At 41.4% G+C, this 21,226-nt stretch overlaps 3 protein-coding genes across 5 annotated transcripts; 2 read left to right on the forward strand and 1 right to left on the reverse strand.

The window, feature by feature from the left end:
* Positions 1-361: 361 nt before the first annotated feature.
* slc25a15a (solute carrier family 25 member 15a) lies at positions 362-5,952 on the forward strand. Of its 2 annotated transcripts, XR_008834833.1 has the most exons (8): positions 362-815; positions 1,013-1,085; positions 1,999-2,257; positions 2,510-2,650; positions 2,737-2,912; positions 3,016-3,174; positions 4,983-5,278; positions 5,493-5,952. XR_008834833.1 is itself a non-coding variant. In XM_056441000.1 (7 exons), the coding sequence occupies exons 1-7, from the start codon at positions 720-722 to the stop codon at positions 5,102-5,104; spliced, it is 1,026 nt and encodes a 341-aa protein (XP_056296975.1). In that variant the 5' UTR covers positions 362-719; the 3' UTR covers positions 5,105-5,952. The 2 variants fall into 2 exon arrangements, 1 of the variants encoding a protein (XP_056296975.1); XM_056441000.1 differs by having other exon boundaries at positions 4,983-5,952.
* A 1,142-nt stretch (positions 5,953-7,094) lies between these two features.
* On the forward strand, positions 7,095-11,099 carry stoml3a (stomatin (EPB72)-like 3a). Its single transcript, XM_056441446.1, has 7 exons — positions 7,095-7,186; positions 7,862-7,965; positions 8,601-8,673; positions 9,631-9,713; positions 10,001-10,204; positions 10,587-10,721; positions 10,811-11,099. The coding sequence occupies exons 1-7, from the start codon at positions 7,108-7,110 to the stop codon at positions 11,000-11,002; spliced, it is 870 nt and encodes a 289-aa protein (XP_056297421.1). The 5' UTR covers positions 7,095-7,107; the 3' UTR covers positions 11,003-11,099.
* Positions 11,100-11,182: 83 nt separating this feature from the next.
* On the reverse strand, positions 11,183-19,006 carry LOC130210917 (microtubule-associated tumor suppressor candidate 2-like). 2 transcript variants are annotated; one of them, XM_056441445.1, is made up of 9 exons: positions 18,818-19,006; positions 16,861-16,927; positions 16,273-16,487; positions 16,006-16,111; positions 15,848-15,921; positions 15,630-15,728; positions 15,388-15,507; positions 15,048-15,145; positions 11,183-13,560 (listed from the first exon to the last, which is right to left on the reverse strand). In XM_056441445.1, exons 1-9 carry the CDS (start codon positions 18,872-18,874, stop codon positions 13,353-13,355), a joined length of 1,044 nt encoding a protein of 347 aa, XP_056297420.1. In that variant the 5' UTR covers positions 18,875-19,006; the 3' UTR covers positions 11,183-13,352. The 2 variants fall into 2 exon arrangements, with proteins under 2 accessions (XP_056297420.1, XP_056297419.1); XM_056441444.1 differs by having other exon boundaries at positions 15,048-15,148.
* Positions 19,007-21,226: the final 2,220 nt, after the last annotated feature.

Below are 21,226 nucleotides of genomic sequence, written 5' to 3' on the forward strand. Positions count from 1 at the left end.
GCATCGAAAGTGTTGGATGAAAAAAGAGTGTCCTTGTTTTCATTTGTTTCGTCTTGTAATTATCAAATCTGATACAAAAGATAAATATGTTTTTTAGAAAAAAATACAAGCATATTTTGATAGAAAGACACGAGGGAAGAGTAGTGCCACCTCCGTGTGAAAAGTATACAACCAATCCTCCTTCAGCTGGAGGCGCACTGCTCCTCGGTGGTCTGTTGGACCATACGCCCACTGTGGACTTTATGGACATCTTGTGGCAATTGTGTAGTATAACAACCAGACTCAGTCAGCATCATTATAATCTCTTCCGCATGTTTAGTTCGTCAGCGTGACAAAGACTGACAACTCACCAGAAGACACGTTTTATGGTTGTAATCACCTTTTTCGTTCCATTTCTCTGACCTTCTGCGCTGTAACGTACCATCTATCAAATTAAAAGTTAAGATATTTAAAAAATAAGATTTCTTTTTTACAATCGAGTAAATAGCCTAATCATTACACTTTGATGTACGTTTTAAATAAATATGTTCTGTTATTGGGGCTTGCCGCAATTCCTTGCGCGCTGGTGCGTTCCTTTGCGCAAGACGGAAGCGACTGGCCTACTACGGATTTCACAAGACGTTGCTTAAAAGCGAAAGTTTAGCACGACAGTAACCACGGTTCTTTTTTCGATTAAGATTTTTTTTTGAAGTCATGGAGTACATTATTGTTGTGCCCGCATGGAGCAATGCGCAGGCTGTCTATGGTGCATTCAAAGTGTTCAGAGTGTGAGGAAGATAAACGAACATTCAGAGACCGCGGGGAGTAGGCTACAGGTGAGCATGCAATGTGTCCGGATCTGCTTTATAGATGTGTCCCCGTCTTGTGTCAGAAGTCTGTAATACGCTGCAATAGTGTGACTATTGTTCTTCTTTTTTGTAGGATTACATCGTAATCAATCCGTGCAAGGTGTACTAGTACTTTGAGTGTGAAGATATGATGACACAGGAGTTAACAAGCTTCATTTTCACAGCATTATAGAAGAAAAATCATGGCTCCACATCCCATAATCCAGGGAATAATCGACTTCTCGGCTGGAGCAATCGGTGAGTTAACAGTACGACTAATCAAATATTCTGATATATTCTCTCGGTCTGTTTGTCTGACTCACTGACAAGCTACACAGGTTTTGAACATTCTTTTTTCTAAGAGTTTTTCAAAGAAAGGCTTCCGTGTTCCATCTCTAATTTAATTTACATTCATAATGATTATTTGAGCAGTAATGTAAGTCTTTCTTGATGAATTGAATAAGGATGACATACAGGACTGTCTCAGAAAATTAGAATATTGTGATAAAGTTCTTTATTTTCTGTAATGCAATTAAAAAAACAAAAATGTCATGCATTCTGGATTCATTACAAATCAACTGAAATATTGCAAGCCTTTTATTCTTTTAATATTGCTGATTATGGCTTACAGCTTAAGAAAACTCAAATATCCTATCTCTAAATATTAGAATATCATGAAAAAGTATACTAGTAGGGTATTAAATAAATCACTTGAATCGTCTAATTAACTCGAAACACCTGGAAACACATTTTCAAATGTTTGATTTTGTTTTGCTGTTATAAATCTTTTTTTTTACTTGGTCTGAGGAAATATTCAAATTTTATGAGATAGGATTTTAGAGTTTTCTTAAGCTGTAAGCCATAATCAGCAATATTAAAAGAATAAAAGGCTTGCAATATTTCAGTTGATTTGTAATGAATCCAGAATGCATGACATTTTTGTTTTTTTAATTGCATTACAGAAAATAAAGAACTTTATCACAATATTCTAATTTTCTGAGACAGTCCTGTATATTATCTTTATCTTTTCAAAGTTAAAATCATACCCTCTGTGTGTATTTAGTTGGGGAAACACGAACATACTCAAATTGTTCCCTGGACCCTGCTTTGGACATGAGTTACATCCCTTTTATTGAATCTGAAATAGACACGTCTTAAAATACTTCCTCAGGTGGGACAGCATGTGTGCTGAGTGGTCAGCCGTTTGACACCGCAAAGGTCAAGATGCAGACATTCCCCACCATGTACCGTGGCTTTATCCACTGCTTCACATCGACCTTCAGGCAGGTGGGCCTCAGTGGTCTCTACAAAGGCTCGACCCCGGCCCTCATCGCCAACATCAGTGAGAACGCTGTGCTCTTCTTGAGTTATGGTCTCTGCCAGGATGCTATTCGCTTTATGTCCAGGATGGATAAAGGAGCACATCTCAGGTTGGACTCTTACATTTACATGCATTTATATTCAGGTATCTATATACTGTATGCTCCACAGCTGGATGAGGTGAGGAGCAACATTTGGACAAATCTGTATGTTCAAATACTTTAAAATGACATGTTCTTAATTTAAGAATTTTAATTTCCCAGTTACTCCTGAAAAACGAAGCCAGGCAGACTTCCCGTATGCACACTAAATACCTTTTATTCATTATTTATTGTATTGTACTTGTCTTTATTGCTCTTCAGCGATATCCAGAAGGCATCTGCGGGCTCTTTAGCCTCCATCTTTTCCTCTATAGTGATATGTCCAACCGAGCTGGTGAAATGTCGCCTGCAGGCCATGCACGAAATGGAAGCAACTGGCAAGATTACCAGTGGACAGAGACGGTCAGTGTGGTTAACAAGAGACATTGGAATGAGCAGAGCGTCCACTCCGTCTCCACATGTCTGACTGTTTTGTGATGTGACTCCAGCACAGTGTGGTCAGTAGTGAAGACAGTGTTGAAGACAAACGGCCCACTGGGTTTCTACCAAGGACTGACGTCCACCATGGCCAGGGAGATACCCGGATACTTCTGCTTCTTTGGGGCCTATGAACTGAGTCGGTCTAAATTTGCACAGCACATGGGCACGGACAAGGACGGTATAGGTATGGTTATTATTTTCCATTTATTTGAATATTTTTTTAGCAGTTGAGGATGTTGCACTTGTTTCTGTGATCTGCTCCCACAAAATCATTTTGGCCTTCGCAGGTTATCTTCCACTCATGTTCAGTGGTGGATTTGGGGGAGCTTGTCTGTGGTTGATGGTCTATCCCATAGACTGTGTGAAGTCCAGGATCCAGGTGTATTCATTAACTGGGAGGCAAGACGGCTTCATGAAGACCTTCATGGGTATCATACGTACTGAGGGTAAGATTTGAACATGTATTTTTAAATAGAAATGAACCCAGATTGTGTATGTCTCTCAACAGCCCAGTTTACTTGGTAAAAGGATCACTATTGCCTGTTGCTGACTTCTGAAATGTCCCTCAAATGTTTCCATCCAAACCATATTTCACTAACAATGACCACGCTAATAGCGATATGGGTTTCAAATGGTCTATTGCGAGATGAAAAAAGAGGGTTAGATTTAGGAAGTGGAAAGGGCTTGAGGGATGAAAGGATGGGGGATGGGTGTTGATTAATGAAGGGATGGGGATGGGGTTTATTGAGAAGGTATGGGGGAGAGAAGGAATGAGAAAGGTAGAGGGGGTCATGGAAAGTAGGTTTGAGAAGTAAGATGAGAGACCCAAACTAAGTTTTACAAAACACCATTTGTGACAACAGGGGAGCAAAACTGCAAACGTGCATCACTCAACCATATAATCATAGCTTAAATAACTGCAACTGTATAATTTGGCTTTTTGTGAAAAACCATGGTCGAGTAGAGAGCGGTGCTGACTCATACACACACTTACTGTCTATACTTGAAATGTTGTTCATAAGCAGCTTAGACATTCAAATCAGAAAGAAATGACTCTGCATAGACACACTTATGACTGTAAGTTAATTCTGAAGAGAGGAATTCTCCAGCAATATTTGTTGTGTTACTGTATGTTTTCTCACCTTCCCTTAGACATCTGCAAAAAAGACAAACGTGTAGTGTTTAAATACAGTGAGACATTGAGGTATTTTTAGCCACCTTTCTTTCTGTTGTGACCCTCAGGCAGTTGTTTGATGAGAGGGACAGGCATTAGACAGACTGTTTGTTTAGAGTTATACTGTCTCACGGTGACAGACGATGTGCATAATAAGACTAAAATATTCAGTACTATTAAAATTAGCCGAATATGCCATGAAGGAGATCTGGTTATTTGATCAGCAAAAAGTAAGATTGCAACAGATCAGACTTGTGAAACTTGACAACAACGAAAACACCAGTTTAGTCAATTAGTAATATCTGAATATATACAGTGTGAACATAATAACTAACAACATAACAAGATGCAACAAAATGAAAAGATAAAGGTGATGCATTGTTTTTTGTATGCTGTGGTGCTAAAATCATGGTGATGGTGCTAATGGGCCTATGGCGGGCTGAAACACATCTCAACAAAGCAGCCTCTGAAGGGATATTTTTTTACTGCGGATCTCTTTAAATTACAGAGAGACGCCGTCATGGGGAAAAAGGTCCAGTCTGACCTGTTCTGGGATTTAACTGTTCATATCATCTCTGTCTGCATGCTGACTGTACTAAGACATAGCCACACCTTCGGCACCATCTGTTGGCATGGAGATATATACGGAATAACCTGGACTAGGAGTGTATGAAGCAGGTCTAATACAATAGAATTACGTTTTAGAAGTACGTTATTAACCATTAACGTAAATTGGTAATTAAAAAATTGGCAAAGCTTGACACTAAATAATTTGTGACATGTCACAAATGAAGCGACCCTTAATAATCCTAATGATTAAGCCTGGGAGGACACTTTAATCACATGTCAGAACTTGAATGTGAACTTGTGTACTATAAATTTAAATAGAGGCCCTGAATGTTTTCATCGTGGGGCTGAAGTTTTTCTACTTGGAAAAGCTCTGAACGCACCACTGCTGGTCCAAGTTTGACACAGAGAGTGGGATGCATCATGTTGCTAATTGGCCCAATACAAGCTGGGGGTCAGACGTATCCGTGGGGAAGGACCTGTGTATCTGCTTGAATCTCTCTTGTCCCACAGGGATCACTGCTCTGTACTCGGGCCTGACTCCTACCATGATACGCACCTTCCCTGCCAACGGAGCCCTCTTCCTGTCCTATGAGCTGAGTCGCAGGTTCATGATGGAGAAAGCTGGGAACTGATGTGGAGCATCTTGACACTTGAAGAAAGTGTGACGCATGTTTCCCTCCTGTGATCCACAGTGATTTGAAATAAAGTCTGAATCTTAACATCCCCAAGTCAAAGTGCGACATTTACTGTGAATATACTTCATCGTGGCCCGAAGACTACGGTTGTACCTCGTCACTCGTTGCTCAGTGAGTCAAATCATGTCAAGAACTCAGAGAGCGGAATATAGACAGAGAGCATTTTCTGTGGTAAAGTAGCAACAACTTATAAATAGATAAATAAAGCTTTTCAAAAATATAATGGTAAATGCATGTCCTGAGGAAATGGCTATGTTTAGACTGAAAACCTCTCTCTTTAAAAACATTTTTCTGTGTTTCTTTTATTTCATCTTTGCTGAAGCAGATTCTTAGCTGGCTGCCTCACCCCTGGAGGGTCCTGTTCACACTAAACTTCTGTGTCCACAGAAAACACAATGTCTTTATGCACCGGCGTTAAAATCGCTTGAAAACCATATTCTGTGAAAAGAAAAGGTATTTTTTGCTGATTTTAAATTATACCTTGAGAGTTGTAGTTTGATGCTGGAAATGTGGTGTGTTGAAACTCATTCTCATCCTTTTTTCTCATCTGGATTTTTCCAATCTGAGAAAAATCCATGTCATCACTACATGTTACAGTGATGACACCAACACTTGTTCTTCCATTTTTTCCCTGTGAAAGGGTTTTTTCTATCTCTTGGGAGTTTTTCCTGATCCGATGTGAGGTCCAGGGACAGGGATGTCGTATGTGTACAGACTAAAGCCCTCTGAGGCAAATTTGTAATTTGTCTTAATGGGCTATACAAAATAAACTGAATTGAATTGAATTGAATGGTCCAGACAGAGACTCTTTTGATTGGTGAAGATTTAAAAAGAGACTTAATGACATGAATAAATCTGGATTTAGGGGTTGAATAGGCGTCACAGATGTGTGCGATAAGACTGTGTGAAGCGGAAGTAATAAATGTCCGTTAGTTACAGAAACCCTTAATACGAAATGTGAGAAATATATATATGATAAACTCCCTTATATATATATATATATATATATATATATATGATAAATTCCCTTTTTCTCACATTTCGTATGAAGGGTTTCTGGAAATCATTTTGAACAAATGTCAACTGCTACGAATTATGAGCAGTCTTTGTCCTAACCGATTTGGAGAAAGTACACGCATGTAATTCTCTTCCCAATTTACAAGTAGGTCCTTACACAAAATGACATTTTACAAAAGGGAAAAATGAGCCTGTTGTGTGGAGTAGTGCAGTCAATCAAAGGGCCCTTAGTGTAATAGGAAGGCGCTGAGCTGCTTGCATGCTGGTTGTTAGGGCTCCACAGCTCACACATACTTCTCACCACAGAAATAACCAGTCTTTTTAATGTCTAGCGTAGCTTTTTTACATCCTGTAATTTTCTACATTACTCTCAGTCGCTCAACAGGACACTGCGATTAAAATGAATTATATATCATTTATCATGTTTTCGCTGGTCTTTTTTTGCACATTTCTCCATCTCCCTTGTCTTGTATCGAAAATATTTCAATACATTTTGTATTGTTTAAAAAAATGAATAAAATACAAATGTGGGTACATTTCCATTATAAGGTAGAAGACATACACATGATCACCTCTCCTTTTTGCTTGCACCAGCTCTCATGTTTCACGACTTGGATGCCACCTATTGCTTATTCATAACCTGCAAGCAGCAGGTGTCAAACTCCTGTTAGTGGATGTGAGAGTATAATGGAAAAGCACATGAGCTGAATTTGAAGGCATCCAATCCAGGAGACACACAGGGGCTGGTTAGGCTCTGAGGTTCATGTTCCCTGTTGGCACCCATTAGGTGAGTCCAGGAGTCACACACCAAGTGGGAGTTATGTGTCATGCGCTGAGGGAAGGGGACAGGCCACACCCACACGGTAAACAAGTGCAGCACTGCTTCACTTGCTCCATCACGCCAACAAAACACACCGTCACTAATGATCTCAGCCACGTCCAGCACGGCCAAGATGGTTACACGGGGTACAGTTCAGATCAACAGCGAGGACAATATCCAAGGTAAATACTTTTTATGACCTTTAAAAAAAAGAGTGACGAGGCTGTCCCTTGGGCTTTTCAATATGACGGTGCCGAAGGAAAGGGAGCGGTCTGAATCATTCAGGGTGAACATGCCAGCGATAATGGATATTGTTTGAGGGGCCTAAGTCCACTGTTTTCAAGGGACACAGAAACTCTGGAGTCCTAGTTAATTGTCTACAATAATTTAGTTTTTTGCTTACAATGCTGAAATCATTTGTCGTATATCTGGCGGCTTTAAGTTTAAGCCAATCATTGGGGTGAGTCTGATAAGGTCCAGAGGTAAAGATCAATAAATAGTTGATATAAGGTGGCAGATCTCCAAAAATGGCTTCATAAAGAAAGAGATGCTTGTGCATTACATCACAGTGTAAGCATCCTAAGGAAGGTACATAAATAACTTAGTCGCTTATTTTCCCTGTGACCCTTAATTAGGCCATTGGTGACAAATTATAAGTGTGAATCCTCTTCATCTCACATCTCGATCACATGAATGTTTTGTCATCTTCGATAAAAGATGCTATCCCACTGGATCCTTTTACTGTTCAATTGTGTGAAGAAAATTACAACAGCAATCTTTTACCACAAGTGAGGACAATATTACACCTCTCTGGACCTTCCAATACAACTTTGTAAAGTGCTTTTCATTCTCAACAGAAAAAAATGCAGAGGGACTGGGATGTTTCGGTTGGCTGTTGGTCCTCATATCCCTTCTCCTTATAGCAGCGACCTTCCCGATCACATTATTTATGTGTATTAAGGTAGAGTTTATTCTGATTGACGTACACCACCGAGTATAGGATTAGGCCAGTACTTGTCTGAAGCCGATACGCATCCCAGTGTCTTCGTATTGGACTTGCTGGGGTTCCAGTCAGTATTTACTGCTTTGGAATTAGACCGTTTATATTATCATTCTCCAAATTTTTGTCAGAAAAGAGGAATTAATTCCACTAGCCTAGCTTTCAAAAAGTTTCTAATATTTGGAGAAAAGCATATTTGCGATAAATAAATGTAATTCCGTTGTTCTTCATAAAGGGGAGGCATGGCAGGTGACGCACAGAAAGAAACCGATGTAATGTATTCTGTGACTTTGTCTCTGTGTTTATACAAGTTAATAGACTTTTCATGTGATTACAGAATCCTTAAAATTTCCCGATTGAAAGTTTGTGTTTGTAGAAAATGCGTCTCCACAATTGGAGCAGTGCATGTGTCGGTTTCAGTTTGTACCACAGCCAATCAAGTGAATGAAATGTGAAGATGTTAGACACAGGGACTGTGGTCTTAGACAAACATATATTATATAAGAAGTATACTGTAGATGACAGTGAGTTTAATCTAATTATAGAATTCATTTATTCATGTTCTCTGTCCGACTGGCCATATTTCTAACATCCAGATAGTGAAGGAGTACGAGCGAGCCGTCATCTTTAGACTCGGCCGGATCACAGACAGGAAACCTAAAGGACCAGGTTTGTTGATTGATCGATTGATTTAAAAATGTTTATGGCATACCGGTCATGTCTTATCCAGCTCCTTAGGCTATGTGTGTCTTTTAATCGTTCCTATTATTCCCTGTTTTATTTTGTGTTACTCCCCTCTTGCGAGCCCTGGTGGTTTTACCTGAGTCTGATGACCCTCACCTCCCTTGTGTGTGCAAGTCTGTGTGTTTCCCTTTCTCAGTGCCACTTTGTTCCCCATGTCAAGCAATCCAGCAATTGTTAGTTCTACCGTTTCTTTTCTAATCTCTGCCTGTTTTTCCCGACTTTTTTAGAATTGTGTTTAATAAAAATCTTCGCCCTCTGTGTTTGCTTATTGACTGACTGGATACCAAACCTGTGTTGGAAAGTAACGACTGCTTAACTGCTCTCTGAGTGGAGGTTTTGAGTCTGTTTCTTCGCTGTGGATTTTTCCAGACGTTACATTACTTTTCTTTAAGTATGACTTTATATATGACAATGTTGAAACTATCTATGACTTTATTTAATGACATTGTATGGCATCCTTTAATATTTTAATACTTTTTTAATGGCATTTAATTAAATGTTTCTACATATGACATTACTTTTTTGATGTACTACACTGCGACTTCTTTTGACTTACAATATGACTTGTTCAACTAACGATACCATTACTTTTTAACTTTTTCTAATGGCATATACTTACCGTACTATACGGTATGTCCCTTTTTTATACTAGTTATAGAGTTTTGTATCTCTTTATACATGATATGTTTGTCATAATACTATGACTTTGTAATAATATTTGTATTGACATATTCATAGCTTACTGGACTACAACTTTTTTAAATCAGAAATCTATTTCATACTATACTATGGCGTTATATGACTTTAGACATGCCACTTGTATGACGTATAAAAAAGGCTTCATCCACAATATTTAGAAACCCAACCTTTTTTTCTTTTCAGGACTTTTCTTTGTTCTGCCATGTACTGACACCTTTGTGAAAGTGGATCTGAGAACTGTATCCTTTGACATCCCTCCACAAGAGGTACATTTCAGTTTTGGGCATTTGTGTGAAATGTAATTTTTCTATGTAAAATAGAATTCTCCTTTTGCTCTGTCATCAGTGAAAACGAAAGTTTTGGATGTAACTATGGTTCTATGAATCCTGGATGACCGCCAGAGGCGGTGCTTGGCACTGAATATCTTGTTATTAAGACTCGACCTGCGTGTGCACGAGACGAAAGATATCCAGTGGTAAGCACCGGCTCTGGTGAACAGGAAGGATGAAATAGAACTGTGGCCGCATAATAAGTGCTGTTTTTCACCTTGCAGATCCTAACAAAAGACTCAGTGACGGTGTCTGTGGACGGCGTGGTGTACTTCCGCATAAAGTGCCCCATATCATCTGTGGCCAATGTGTCCAACGTACACTCATCTACACGGCTGCTCGCTCAAACCACCCTGAGGAATGTACTTGGTACCAAAAACCTTGCAGAACTGCTTTCTGACAGAGAGGGCATATCCCTCAATATGCAGGTGAGCATAAACTGTGTGGTAGTACAGTTCAATCATGAGGAGCTGCAGCACACAAGAAAAGTGGGATTGTTAAATATCTTGAATTGGTTCTTTTTTCAATCTGCCATCTTTAACTCTGCCTGTTGTTGGATTCTGAGTGTTTCTCAGAACATTGCATGAAACTGCTTTCCGCCTCTGCAAAAATGCTTATGATCGCGCTGAGCCAGAGAACTTCTATACCACAACGATCCAGGAATTATAATTTATAAAGGCTAAAAAGCACCATGCAGCTCAGAAGTGGGTCAATATGTTTCATACTTATTTGATTAAATCATAACTGATTAGTGGAGCTGACGGTGGTTCCATGTGACCGGAGTATTTGTTATTTGATATTCCCATGCAGGCATCTCTGGATGACGCCACAGATCCATGGGGTATTAAGGTGGAGCGTGTGGAGATTAAGGATGTAAAGTTGCCTCATCAGCTGCAGAGAGCCATGGCAGCAGAGGCAGAAGCTACTCGGGAGGCCAGAGCGAAGGTGGAGTTGGCGTTGGACAATTTCATGTAGTTTTCTCTTAATGCAGAGAGAATATTTGTAGAAATACTGTTTTTCTGTCTGTGCTTCAGCTCATTTCTGCAGAGGGAGAGATGAACGCTTCCAGGGCTCTGAAAGAAGCCTCTCTGATTATTGCTGAGTCACCCTCTGGTCTCCAGCTGCGATACCTGCAGACCCTCACCTCCATTGCAGGAGAGAAGAACTCCACCATCATCTTTCCTCTGCCTATAGATATATTGCAGAATTTTATGAAGAGGGAATAATGAAGTTTGTGTTATGTGCTTTAGTGGTGTCTCTTTCAGATACTCTGTATGGTCCCATGGCCTCGCATGTAAACTGCTGAATGCACTGCTTATCACTTCTTATGCAAACGTTCACTCCATAAGATTGGCATAATATAAAATAGAATAATTATTAACTTAAAGATGCATCCACAACAGAACTTACTTTTTGTATAATTATTTTTCGATTGTGATTTAATACTTAAATACAAAGTGCAACATATACAGTTTGGACATTAGTGTCTTATCACTGACCACACTATTTTAACCAGCTAACCTACAGTTGTGGTTCTGGAGAAGGAAACATAAATAAATATATCGATAAAATACACAAGAAAAGTTAAAAAATAAATAAATGACAAGGCATGCTTTCATAAAACCTTATCCATAGAATAACGTCTTAAAATACAATCTTTACATGATAGAACAGAAGTCCCGTAAACGGCCAACAGATGAACCGACTTTGACATTGGATGTAAACTGTAAACAGATCCCTCTTATTCTAGTACTGTCAAACAAACATTCAGTAAAGTAGAACAAGGTAATGTCCACAGGACACAGAGGCAATCAGTGCAACCGGAGTACCGGATGGAGAGAAATACCATTATTTCCACCCACATCAAAGCTCACCATGTCAAACATAATCAATTCACGTCCGAACAGTAACTGCAACTCAACTATAACCAAATCCTTGTTTGAGCAGATTTCCACATTTCATGTATCTGGGGGAGCTGATCATTATATAATATTATTATGATTATTTGGATATATGTGCCGACTGCACTATGCTCTTTATAATAGTCATACATATTCTGTATATCCAAATCATGTTATACGAAGGACATATTGCAAAACAGAGTGGTAAAGTAAACATGAACAAAACTTCAATACAAATAAAATGAAGAACAACAAAATAAAAAAAACATTGGGCAGTTGCTTTTTCATCTCCTTGAGACCTGAGATTATTCTCTACAATGACAAATGAGGTAACAGCTCACGCATTTTTAGGATTTTCTAATTTCAATCATTTCCAACTCTATCAAATATTGGATCGACGCTTTCAACAGGAATTTTGCCAAAAGTCATTCGGATTCGTCCATCACATTTGCTCATGAGAGATTCCATGTGGTGCATCTCCAAACACACAGAAAACAAGCAGCAAACATCAAGAATTGGAGTCAGCTGCCAGAGCGATGATAAGGTACATTTAAAAAAAGAGCAAATGCAACATAATGACCACATGTTGGATTTACATATGGACAGGTCAAGATATTTGGACTGCAGTGTCTGCACCATGAAGGGCAGATTATGAATTGCTTAACTTCAGAAAGATGACAGCTTCAGTACAGAATGAAATGCAGTGTTTATGTTTTATATCCTGATTGACATCATTTTATTTTATCAGCAATGTTTAATACTTACTACTACTACTACTAATAATAATAATAATGAACAATTTATTGGTATCACTTGAATACATCCTGGTTGTGTTAGAAATAGGAGGCAACTTATGTTCCACATGGTCACACTGTAGGTCATCTTAAAATGAATTTCATTTCACTGGAAGACAGAACATGCGTTATTAAAGAGAGCAATACATGTACAGTTTTTACAAAATGATCAATACTGTTGATATTGATATTATGCTGTGTTGGCAGTCGATGGATTTATAATTCATGTTCTTGTAACCATACATTTCATGTCAACACTGATATTTAGTTGCTTCAGGAAAACGTAGGATGGGAGATCGAGGTTATATGGCTGGTCATTCATACACTCCTGATATATGAAGTATTTCAGCATTAAAAGATGAGCATACCCCGGAGATAACCCCACACCTGTTGAGAGTAACTTGCTGTCGGTAGTTAGGGGGTGTTGATCAAGCTCTTGCCTTCATAGACGTTGCTGGTGAGAGAGAATGGGCGGCAAAGGCGCTTCTTGTGTTCGTTGCTGCACTTTGGATGTTCGCTATGCCTCTCATCCTTCGCGCTGCATTAGAAAGTGGCGGAGATGTGAAGCATACAAATGAAAATGAGGCACCGGGACTCCGCTCCTGCTCTCTGAAGTCTACAATGAGCAGGTCTTTCATCCACTGTCTGTTTTGTGTGGCGTTCCGGTGGAGTAGAGGAAGCGTCTGGCAGAAATACAATTCATTAGGTCAGAGGGGTTGACATTGGAAATGCATGGCATTGGTGAGCTGCATGTGCCAAGAAATGTGTCTGTCCATCTGCATGGTGTAAAACACAAGGGACATTCAGCAAAGAGTTTAAAAAATACATCAGGGATGCCAGATAAAAGGAAGCGTTTGATACAAGAGCTTCCAGTGAGAGTGTCATTGATGGTAGGAGTGTGGGCGGGCTGGAGAACCTGGTCCGGAGGAGGGCCGATGGAGGGGGGAGGAGCTGGGGGACATACGAGGACTCAGCTCGCCTGTCTGAAGACGCCACAGCAGTTCCTCGTTATTGCGACTCAGCCGCTTCTTCTCGTTGCTCTCCTTCTCCACGTTGACCTGCAGGTTGGCGTTATGTTCGGAGAGTTGCCTGAGCAGGAAGAGGGAAAAGTCAAAACATAAATGCAATGGACTGGCGTTATAGCACTAATTTTGTTTTGCACCGGTTGCACGTTGTCGTTTTGAAAATATATTTCGTGTGAGTATTCACAAAAAGTTGTTATTTCAATAAAAATTCAGCATGGACCATTTAGTTACAATTTCTTTGGGACGGTGGGGCGTGACATTTTTTTGAGAACCACTGCGTTACAGAACCCCTGCTTCAATAAAACAGTGTTTGACCTCTGCTGTATTTGCTTAAAGTCTTTCTATGTGCATCAACCCTTAACCAATTATACTGTACTGTACTAAAGTATACTATACTGTACTGTATACTGTTGGAGTAGAAAATGTGTTCACAATTATCTCTCCCAAAGGTCTATGAGGGAGGAAGCTAAATCATTCATAGGGGTCATGGGTAAAGGTCACAACCAAGGGGTCTTGAACTGAGCTTGAACTAGGCAGAATAAACAAAGCCTTAAAAGGGTCTCCACATTCTCTATGGAATGTGTACGTCTCGGCGAGGTCCTAGTTTGGAGAAAACAGATGGACTCTGGAATGTGTACATCTCCGCGAGATGTATAAGGAGGAGAAGAATCAACTTCGAAGGCAGCATTAAATCGGAGACTTCTCATTCGGAGGGTTTCAGGTTTTGCTCCACTCAGCTGGGTGTTTCCATGACTTGTTTGATGTGATTACTTATTTGTCTGATGACTTATTTGTCTAGTTGAATCACTTGTCCACTTGTTTGTACCTGGCTCACATTCTGATCATTTGTGAACTTGTTACTATATAATAAAGTGTGATAAGACCACCGTGCTTAAAATACTTTTGATTTCTCACAAGGCATCGGAACATTTATTCCACCACATATACTATACAATCCTATCGAGACGTAGGAGGGGGGCCTGTGGAAGCAGGGCTTTGTGGGTGATGAGAAGGACTACTGGATCGGTTGTGGGACAGGGAGCCAGTGGAGTTCTGGAGGATATGGGGGATGTGATCACGTCCTGGCGATTACATTGATGGTTTGGAAAGAGAAAAAGACTCTTATCTTGTGTGTGATGAGAAAACGGACATTTACTTCTCCTGGTATAAACTAGGGACAAAATAAATATCTGATATATATGAGTGATATTGCAAGTGTTTTAGGATTCACGCTATTGGAGGGAATGATACTACTGCACAATTATTCCAATTTGTATTGAGACTATATCAATATCATGGTGTGATCTGTGACAGACAAATACTTTTTCTCCTTTAGTTGGTAGAATACGATTTGTACGTTGGGCTATCTCCACAGGACCCCAATATTGAATCAGAATGGTGTTTTGACCCCATAGTTGGCCTTCAAAAACATATTTGGCCTCTTGCGATTTAGATATTGCACGAGCCCATGTTGAAATGTTGCTAAGATTCAGATGTATTATGCAGCCATAGTTTGAACTTGGTACTAGTATGCATTCAAACATATCTGACCTTGACACAACCAGGTTCTTGTCTATTCTCTCCTTCAGGTCCTCGTTTTGCTGCTGTAACACTTGGACTCTCTCCTCCAGGTACACATTCTTTTCAGCCTGCTCAAAAACACAGGAGAAAAGTGCACAACATTAAATTCTTCAAATGATGTATGACATTACAAGTAAACCAGGCAATATGACAATTGCTATGAGTTAACAAAGGACAAAGTTCTTCCATAGAATACTATGGGTGCATAGGTCCCTTTTTGTCATTCGAGGCTGTCATTAGTTTACACGAGATGTTAGGTGGTATTGGAATTTGAAAGTAAATGAAAGAAAAGCAGAAATTTGAAGCCTACTATTATCTCTAGTTCTGAGATCTTTAGTTCCTGTTGGTGAATTTGTTGATTCTTCATCTCCAGAACTTCTTTCAGACTTTTCAGGTCCTCGTCAATGTGTTTGTATGGCGCCAAAGCATCCTGGCAAGAGCAGATAACATAACATGAGTAAAAAACAGTCCCAGTCACAGACAAGTTCTACCAAGCTTCTGTCATCACAGCGCTCAACATAACGGTCCTGTACTGTATCGTGCAGCAGTTACCACAATTTGCTCGTCTGTGCTCCTGCGCAGAGCTTCTTCAAAGCGCTTGGCTCGATCTCTGAGGCTACGATTCTGAAACGTCATCGTGTCCACCTGATCCTGGGGACCAGTGACAGGTATAAACTTGGTAATTACTGTCTCTAACAACAAAGTGCATCATTCCATGAATCTGTGAAAAATAAAAATGAAAAAAAAACACATCACTCAGAACTCTTTACCTGCAGTGAAAGTCTGATCTTTTCAAATTCTTCTCCCAGAGACTTGGTCTGCTGCTCGTGGGCCATCTTGAGATCTGACATGAGACATAACACATCGTTATCTCATGAGCAGAGAGCGTGAGTACAGGAGAGCAACAGGTTTGCAACGCGGTGCTCACTCTTCACGGTCCGGGCATGCTCCTCCTGCAGCGTGGCCAGTGTGTCGTCGTGAGCCGTCTCCATCTCCATCAAGGAAGACTCATGGTTCTCACCCATCTCTTCAATCTGGAGAAGGGAAGCGAGAAGTTATCTTAAAGTCACAGTGCACATTTGACCTTTTCATACAAAATGTGGATTAAACAGATGGACTGAGAGCGAGTCTTTATGCAAACACACACACACACCTACATAAACACACACACACACACCTACACAAACACACACACCTGCTCTTTCTGTCTGACCCGAAGCTCCTCCAGCTCGGCTCCTAGTTGGGCCTGCAGGCTCTTGGCCTCGGCCACGTGCTGCGTCTTCAGCCGCTCCTCCAGCACTCCCAGCTCCCGCTGCTGCTGAGCCCGCAATCCCTGCAGCTCGGCCTCAAAGCGACGCTCCAGTTCCTCCTTCTCCCGCTGCAGTTGCTCCCAGTGTGCAACACTGAAAGCTGGAACACAACGTGGACTTTTAGTTTCTTTCAACAGATCCAACTCAGGTCATGCACAATGTTTCAAGAAGATACACCAAAGTAAAACCCGTTATTAAATCATCGATGTTGTTATCGTGGCATTGTAATGTCTGGATGATTAACACCAGACATTACAAATTAAATTATTTGATCAAATGTTTAAAAAAATTAATAAAATACATCTGAGTACTGAATAAGAACTTGGTAGATGGTGTTTGATCTGGCTAAATAAAGACTTCCATCAGCAGAGTAAACTCCTCCTTTCCGTGTGTTAGTCTACTATATAATACATGATATCCAGTAAGCAGAGAGTCCCTGGGGTGCCATGTCTATCACGCTGTATCCCACTTACCCACTTCATCCCTGATTCTGGCGAGCTCCAGGGACAGTTCCCTCTCCTTCACAATGGCACTCTCGCTCTGAAAAGCAAACACACACAGCAGTGATCGCTTCTGAACTGCACACACACCTTCACTGCCACTTTCTTTTATAATGATATGCACCCAGTTGCCAGGTTAGAAGGTGTAACTACCGTAATGCAGTCTAATACAACAGCAGCCCTTCTACCATAGCGTTCTGTTTCTGTTCAAACTAACGGATGTTTTTTGGCACTGCTTATGCCATGTATGTCTTATAACACCTCAGTTAGAACACGTTTTACCGGTAATTCACAATAACCACAACCCATTTTGAATCTTTGCCAAACCAAACACCAGAATGCTATCTGAATAAAAAAAACTTCTCCGGTTGTCTATCCTTCGGAATGTACTGACATGAGATTTGCTGGGGCCGTGTTTCATTGATAAACATGACATTACAATATTAAAACTCCACGTGATAACCATGAAGAATGGTAACCACATATTATTTGCAGCATTTGTGTTCACTGCAGAACCATCATCTGACATCAGAGTGCCATCGAGTTCCCCGAGATCGTCATAGCAAAGGGTCCAATTGTGAATTCCAATACTTCAGGAGTCGACTACAGAGTTTTTGAAACACACAGATTGAGGGCTCGTAATGTGCGACGCCCTTAGATCACCTGTTACTCACAGAGAAAGACACACAGGCAGCTAAAGGACTGTTGATCACAACTTCAAACATGCAGTAAGACAGCTACGAGTACACTGTAGGAATCACAAAGCAGCGTCTACGAGAGAAGTGGGTTAAATATGTATGAGACAGACTGCAGTATGTCTCGGCAGCAGTGATGTCACCCTCTAAGAGGTTTTACTCGGAGCATACAGTCATCAGAGAGAGACTGCTGTGACCTCATGAGGTCGGAAGGATGGTCAGCAGCCTTTTCTCATGTCTTACTCCTCAGCGCCATCATTGCTCCCAGCCATCATTTGCCCAAACGCGCCCCGCCCACACTACATACATTTCCAGTGAGTTTTGTGACATTCATTCTAATGTTCCCATCTGACATTCAGCCCTCACCAAGGCGTCGCAATCTATTTGAGTTACGCAACCAAAGATTGTTCCCATTATTGATTGCACTGTTGATTAATTCAACAATTGGTCGGTCTGTAACATAGGATATAGGACATATTCGGCAATATCCTCACAATGATGTGAAACAGAAAACAAAAGGTAATCAAATTCTAACCTTCGAGACTGGGACCAGCTAATGTTTGGCATTTGCTCTTGATACATCACAAATTAACTTCTAATGAAATTCTGTCAATCATTTCAGCCCTGTTCATTTTACCTTCAGGAAAAGAATAAATATGACTTTCCATACTGCAGGGGATCATTCTCAGCGAGATACTGTAATGAGTTAATGAACCTCTCAAAGGTCTGCACCCATGTAATCAATCCAGTGTCAGTGGGACCATACACACCTTCTAATGTGGAGCTGCAGTTTCATTTGTGCTTTTTGTCCTGAAGCTATTCAGACTCCAACACGCAGGAAACTGCAACTACGACATGAACGTTATCCTTAAAAATCCATGCCATATCTTGTAGAAACTTAACAACATTGACTTTGGAATGTGATCACCCAGACTTACACCAGCAAACAGACAGTCAGGACTAGAGAGACAAGTGTATACAAATATAGCAAAGCAGCAATAGCATGTTATGTAATTTCCCTGATAACTCAGAGAGAAGAAAGAGGAACAGTGAGATGGACAAGCCTGCTTTGACTCAGCATAATCCTGCACTGCTCTTCCTGCTCATCGGAAAGGAGTGCATTTAAAGCTCCTTTAGACCGGCACACTCAGCCACCTTTCCCTTCAACCACACATGCAGACACACCTATTGGGAGCTGAGGCAGACGTGCTGCCTTCAGGAGATACTGTCTTTACCGTTTGGTCCAGAAAGCACAGAGGGAGGAAATGGAGCCCACAGCAGCAGTGGCCCATACTAGGCTAGCAGACAGCGGCATCCCTGAGCCGACGGGGGAGGCAGCAGTGATGGATGCGAGTGCCAGAGAGATACAGAAAGAGAGGCAGAGGGGGGAGGGAACCAGGCAAAGGAAGGTGAGGGGAGGAGCGATGGGGAGACTCACCTCGTTTCCTGGTTTGCGACCGGCAATACTTCCCGCATGAACAAAGACTGCCAGCTCCAGCCCATGCCTGCCCTCCCCTTAGACCCCCACCCCACCCCACAGCCACATCACATCCACACGCATGGCAACGAGCAAATCACACACACACACAAACACACACTTGCATCTTTGAGAAAAAAATAAAAAGATTGGACTAGGAGGAGATGGGGGAGGGAGATGATCAATAAGTGGACAGTTATTTGCTCTATTACTTAGCTCAGAGAAAATAGCCACATGCAGGCATTTCAACACATACATATATATGCTTCATGGCTCTGACTGAAACAATTATCTCTAAACTGCTCAATTTATATTCAATACAAAGCACTTTCAATCTTGTTATGTGCATGCAAAAAGAACGTCGGCCTATCAATGAGTCTCATACACACAATAGGCGTTCCAAAACATCATATGATGTCACTGTTTGAGGCTGGACAGAGACTGTATGACCAGTAATAAATGAACGCAGCAGTGGTGCTGGGTGAGAGTAGAGAGAGGAGGTTCATGGTGGCAAGATCTGAAACAACAGTATGTTGGCCAATATCGCTAAAATAGACAGGAACGTAGAGATGAACAAAAACGTAAAGCTGGCTATCAAATTCACCTGTAGTTTGCCAACCAAAAATCAGAAGATTAACAATGAACGAGACTGTTTGCAGATATATATCTCAGATGCACATAATTCTGCTGGCAGACCTCAGTCCGAGAGACAATAAGTCTCACTAAAAGCACAGCTGGGCCCATGCAGGCAGCTCTAATATCATTTATCATCTGTATATCTGTCTATTTCCACCGTACCCGTGGCTGGGGCTGGGAAATGGATGACGTACAAGCAGATGATCAGGAAAGGGGCAAGAAACAAAGCGCTTAATCCATGTTTGAGAAGCAGAACACACTCGGTCACAGTGTGCAAGCAGACTGGCTGGACCTTCAGAAGATGTATGATGGAGACTCTGACACTGTTGGCAGAGATTACCTTCCACAATAGCAGAATACTCATGAGACGCATCAACCCAGATATTTGAAATACCAAATGTCTTTAGATCCCATTGAGTCAATCATTCAGCAGCTGTAGGACAGACCCAACATGACATATAACACAGCTCCATCACATGTCAATGTATCCTGGAGGAGATGTCACATGTCAATGTAGCCTGGAGGAGATGGCGCGGCCGTGTCCAGTCGCCGTCGCGGCAGCTCCGCGGAGATTGTGCGCTCTTTTAGTTTTTGTGTTTATTTTTAATATTTTCTTTGCCACAAACACATCGGCACTAACAACATACGACCGCAGCACACTTTTGGACATAAACTTTTGCGCAAAACAAGGGTTTTTGTCCACTTTTTCCATCGATCCAGCGTGGCCGGCGGAGATTGTGCGGCGAACCGCAACAACAACAGTGGAGCCGCTACTACGGGAGGCAGCGAAAACATCGAGGGAAACGGGCGGAATTGAACAGACTGAGAGTTCAAGCCCACCGTCCACCTTTGCCCAGCATCCTTCTTGCTAACGTCCAGTCTCTGGAAAATAAGATGGATGATTTTAGGGCAAGGATCAGATTCCAACGGGACATGAGGGATTGTAATATCTTTTGTCTGACGGAAACATGGCTGACCCCGCTGGTGCCGGATCGAGTCATATGCCCAACCGAGTCCTTCTCTGTTTTCCGTGCAGACAGAACGGAAGAGTCTGGTAAATCTAAGGGTGGAGGGGTCTGCTTCATGACGAACAACATGTGGTGCGACCCCAAGAACATTAAGACTCTTTCTCGTTCCTGCTCGCGGAACCTGGAACATCTGACGATCTCATGCCGTCCATTCTACCTTCCCGGGAGTTCAGCTCGGTCATCACCACAGCCGTCTACATTCCACCACAAGCGGACACCGACGTAGCACTATCGGACCTACATGATGTGTTATGTCGGCATCAGAACAAGTATCCCGGCGCGGCTGTGGTGGTGGCTGGGGACTTTAACAAGGCAAACCTACAAAAAAGCATTGCGAACTTTCACCAGCACATTACGTGTGCTACCAGAGGAAAGAACGTTGGACCACTGCTATCGCCATTCAAGAGAGGCTACAAGGCTGTCTCTCTCCTCCGTTAGGAAATCAGACCATGCCGCCATTTTTCTGCTTCGGAGTATAAACAAAGGATCGCGGGAAGCGGTAG

This window comes from Pseudoliparis swirei, chromosome 20, assembly GCF_029220125.1.
Source record: "Pseudoliparis swirei isolate HS2019 ecotype Mariana Trench chromosome 20, NWPU_hadal_v1, whole genome shotgun sequence".
NCBI classification, from domain to species: domain Eukaryota; kingdom Metazoa; phylum Chordata; class Actinopteri; order Perciformes; family Liparidae; genus Pseudoliparis; species Pseudoliparis swirei.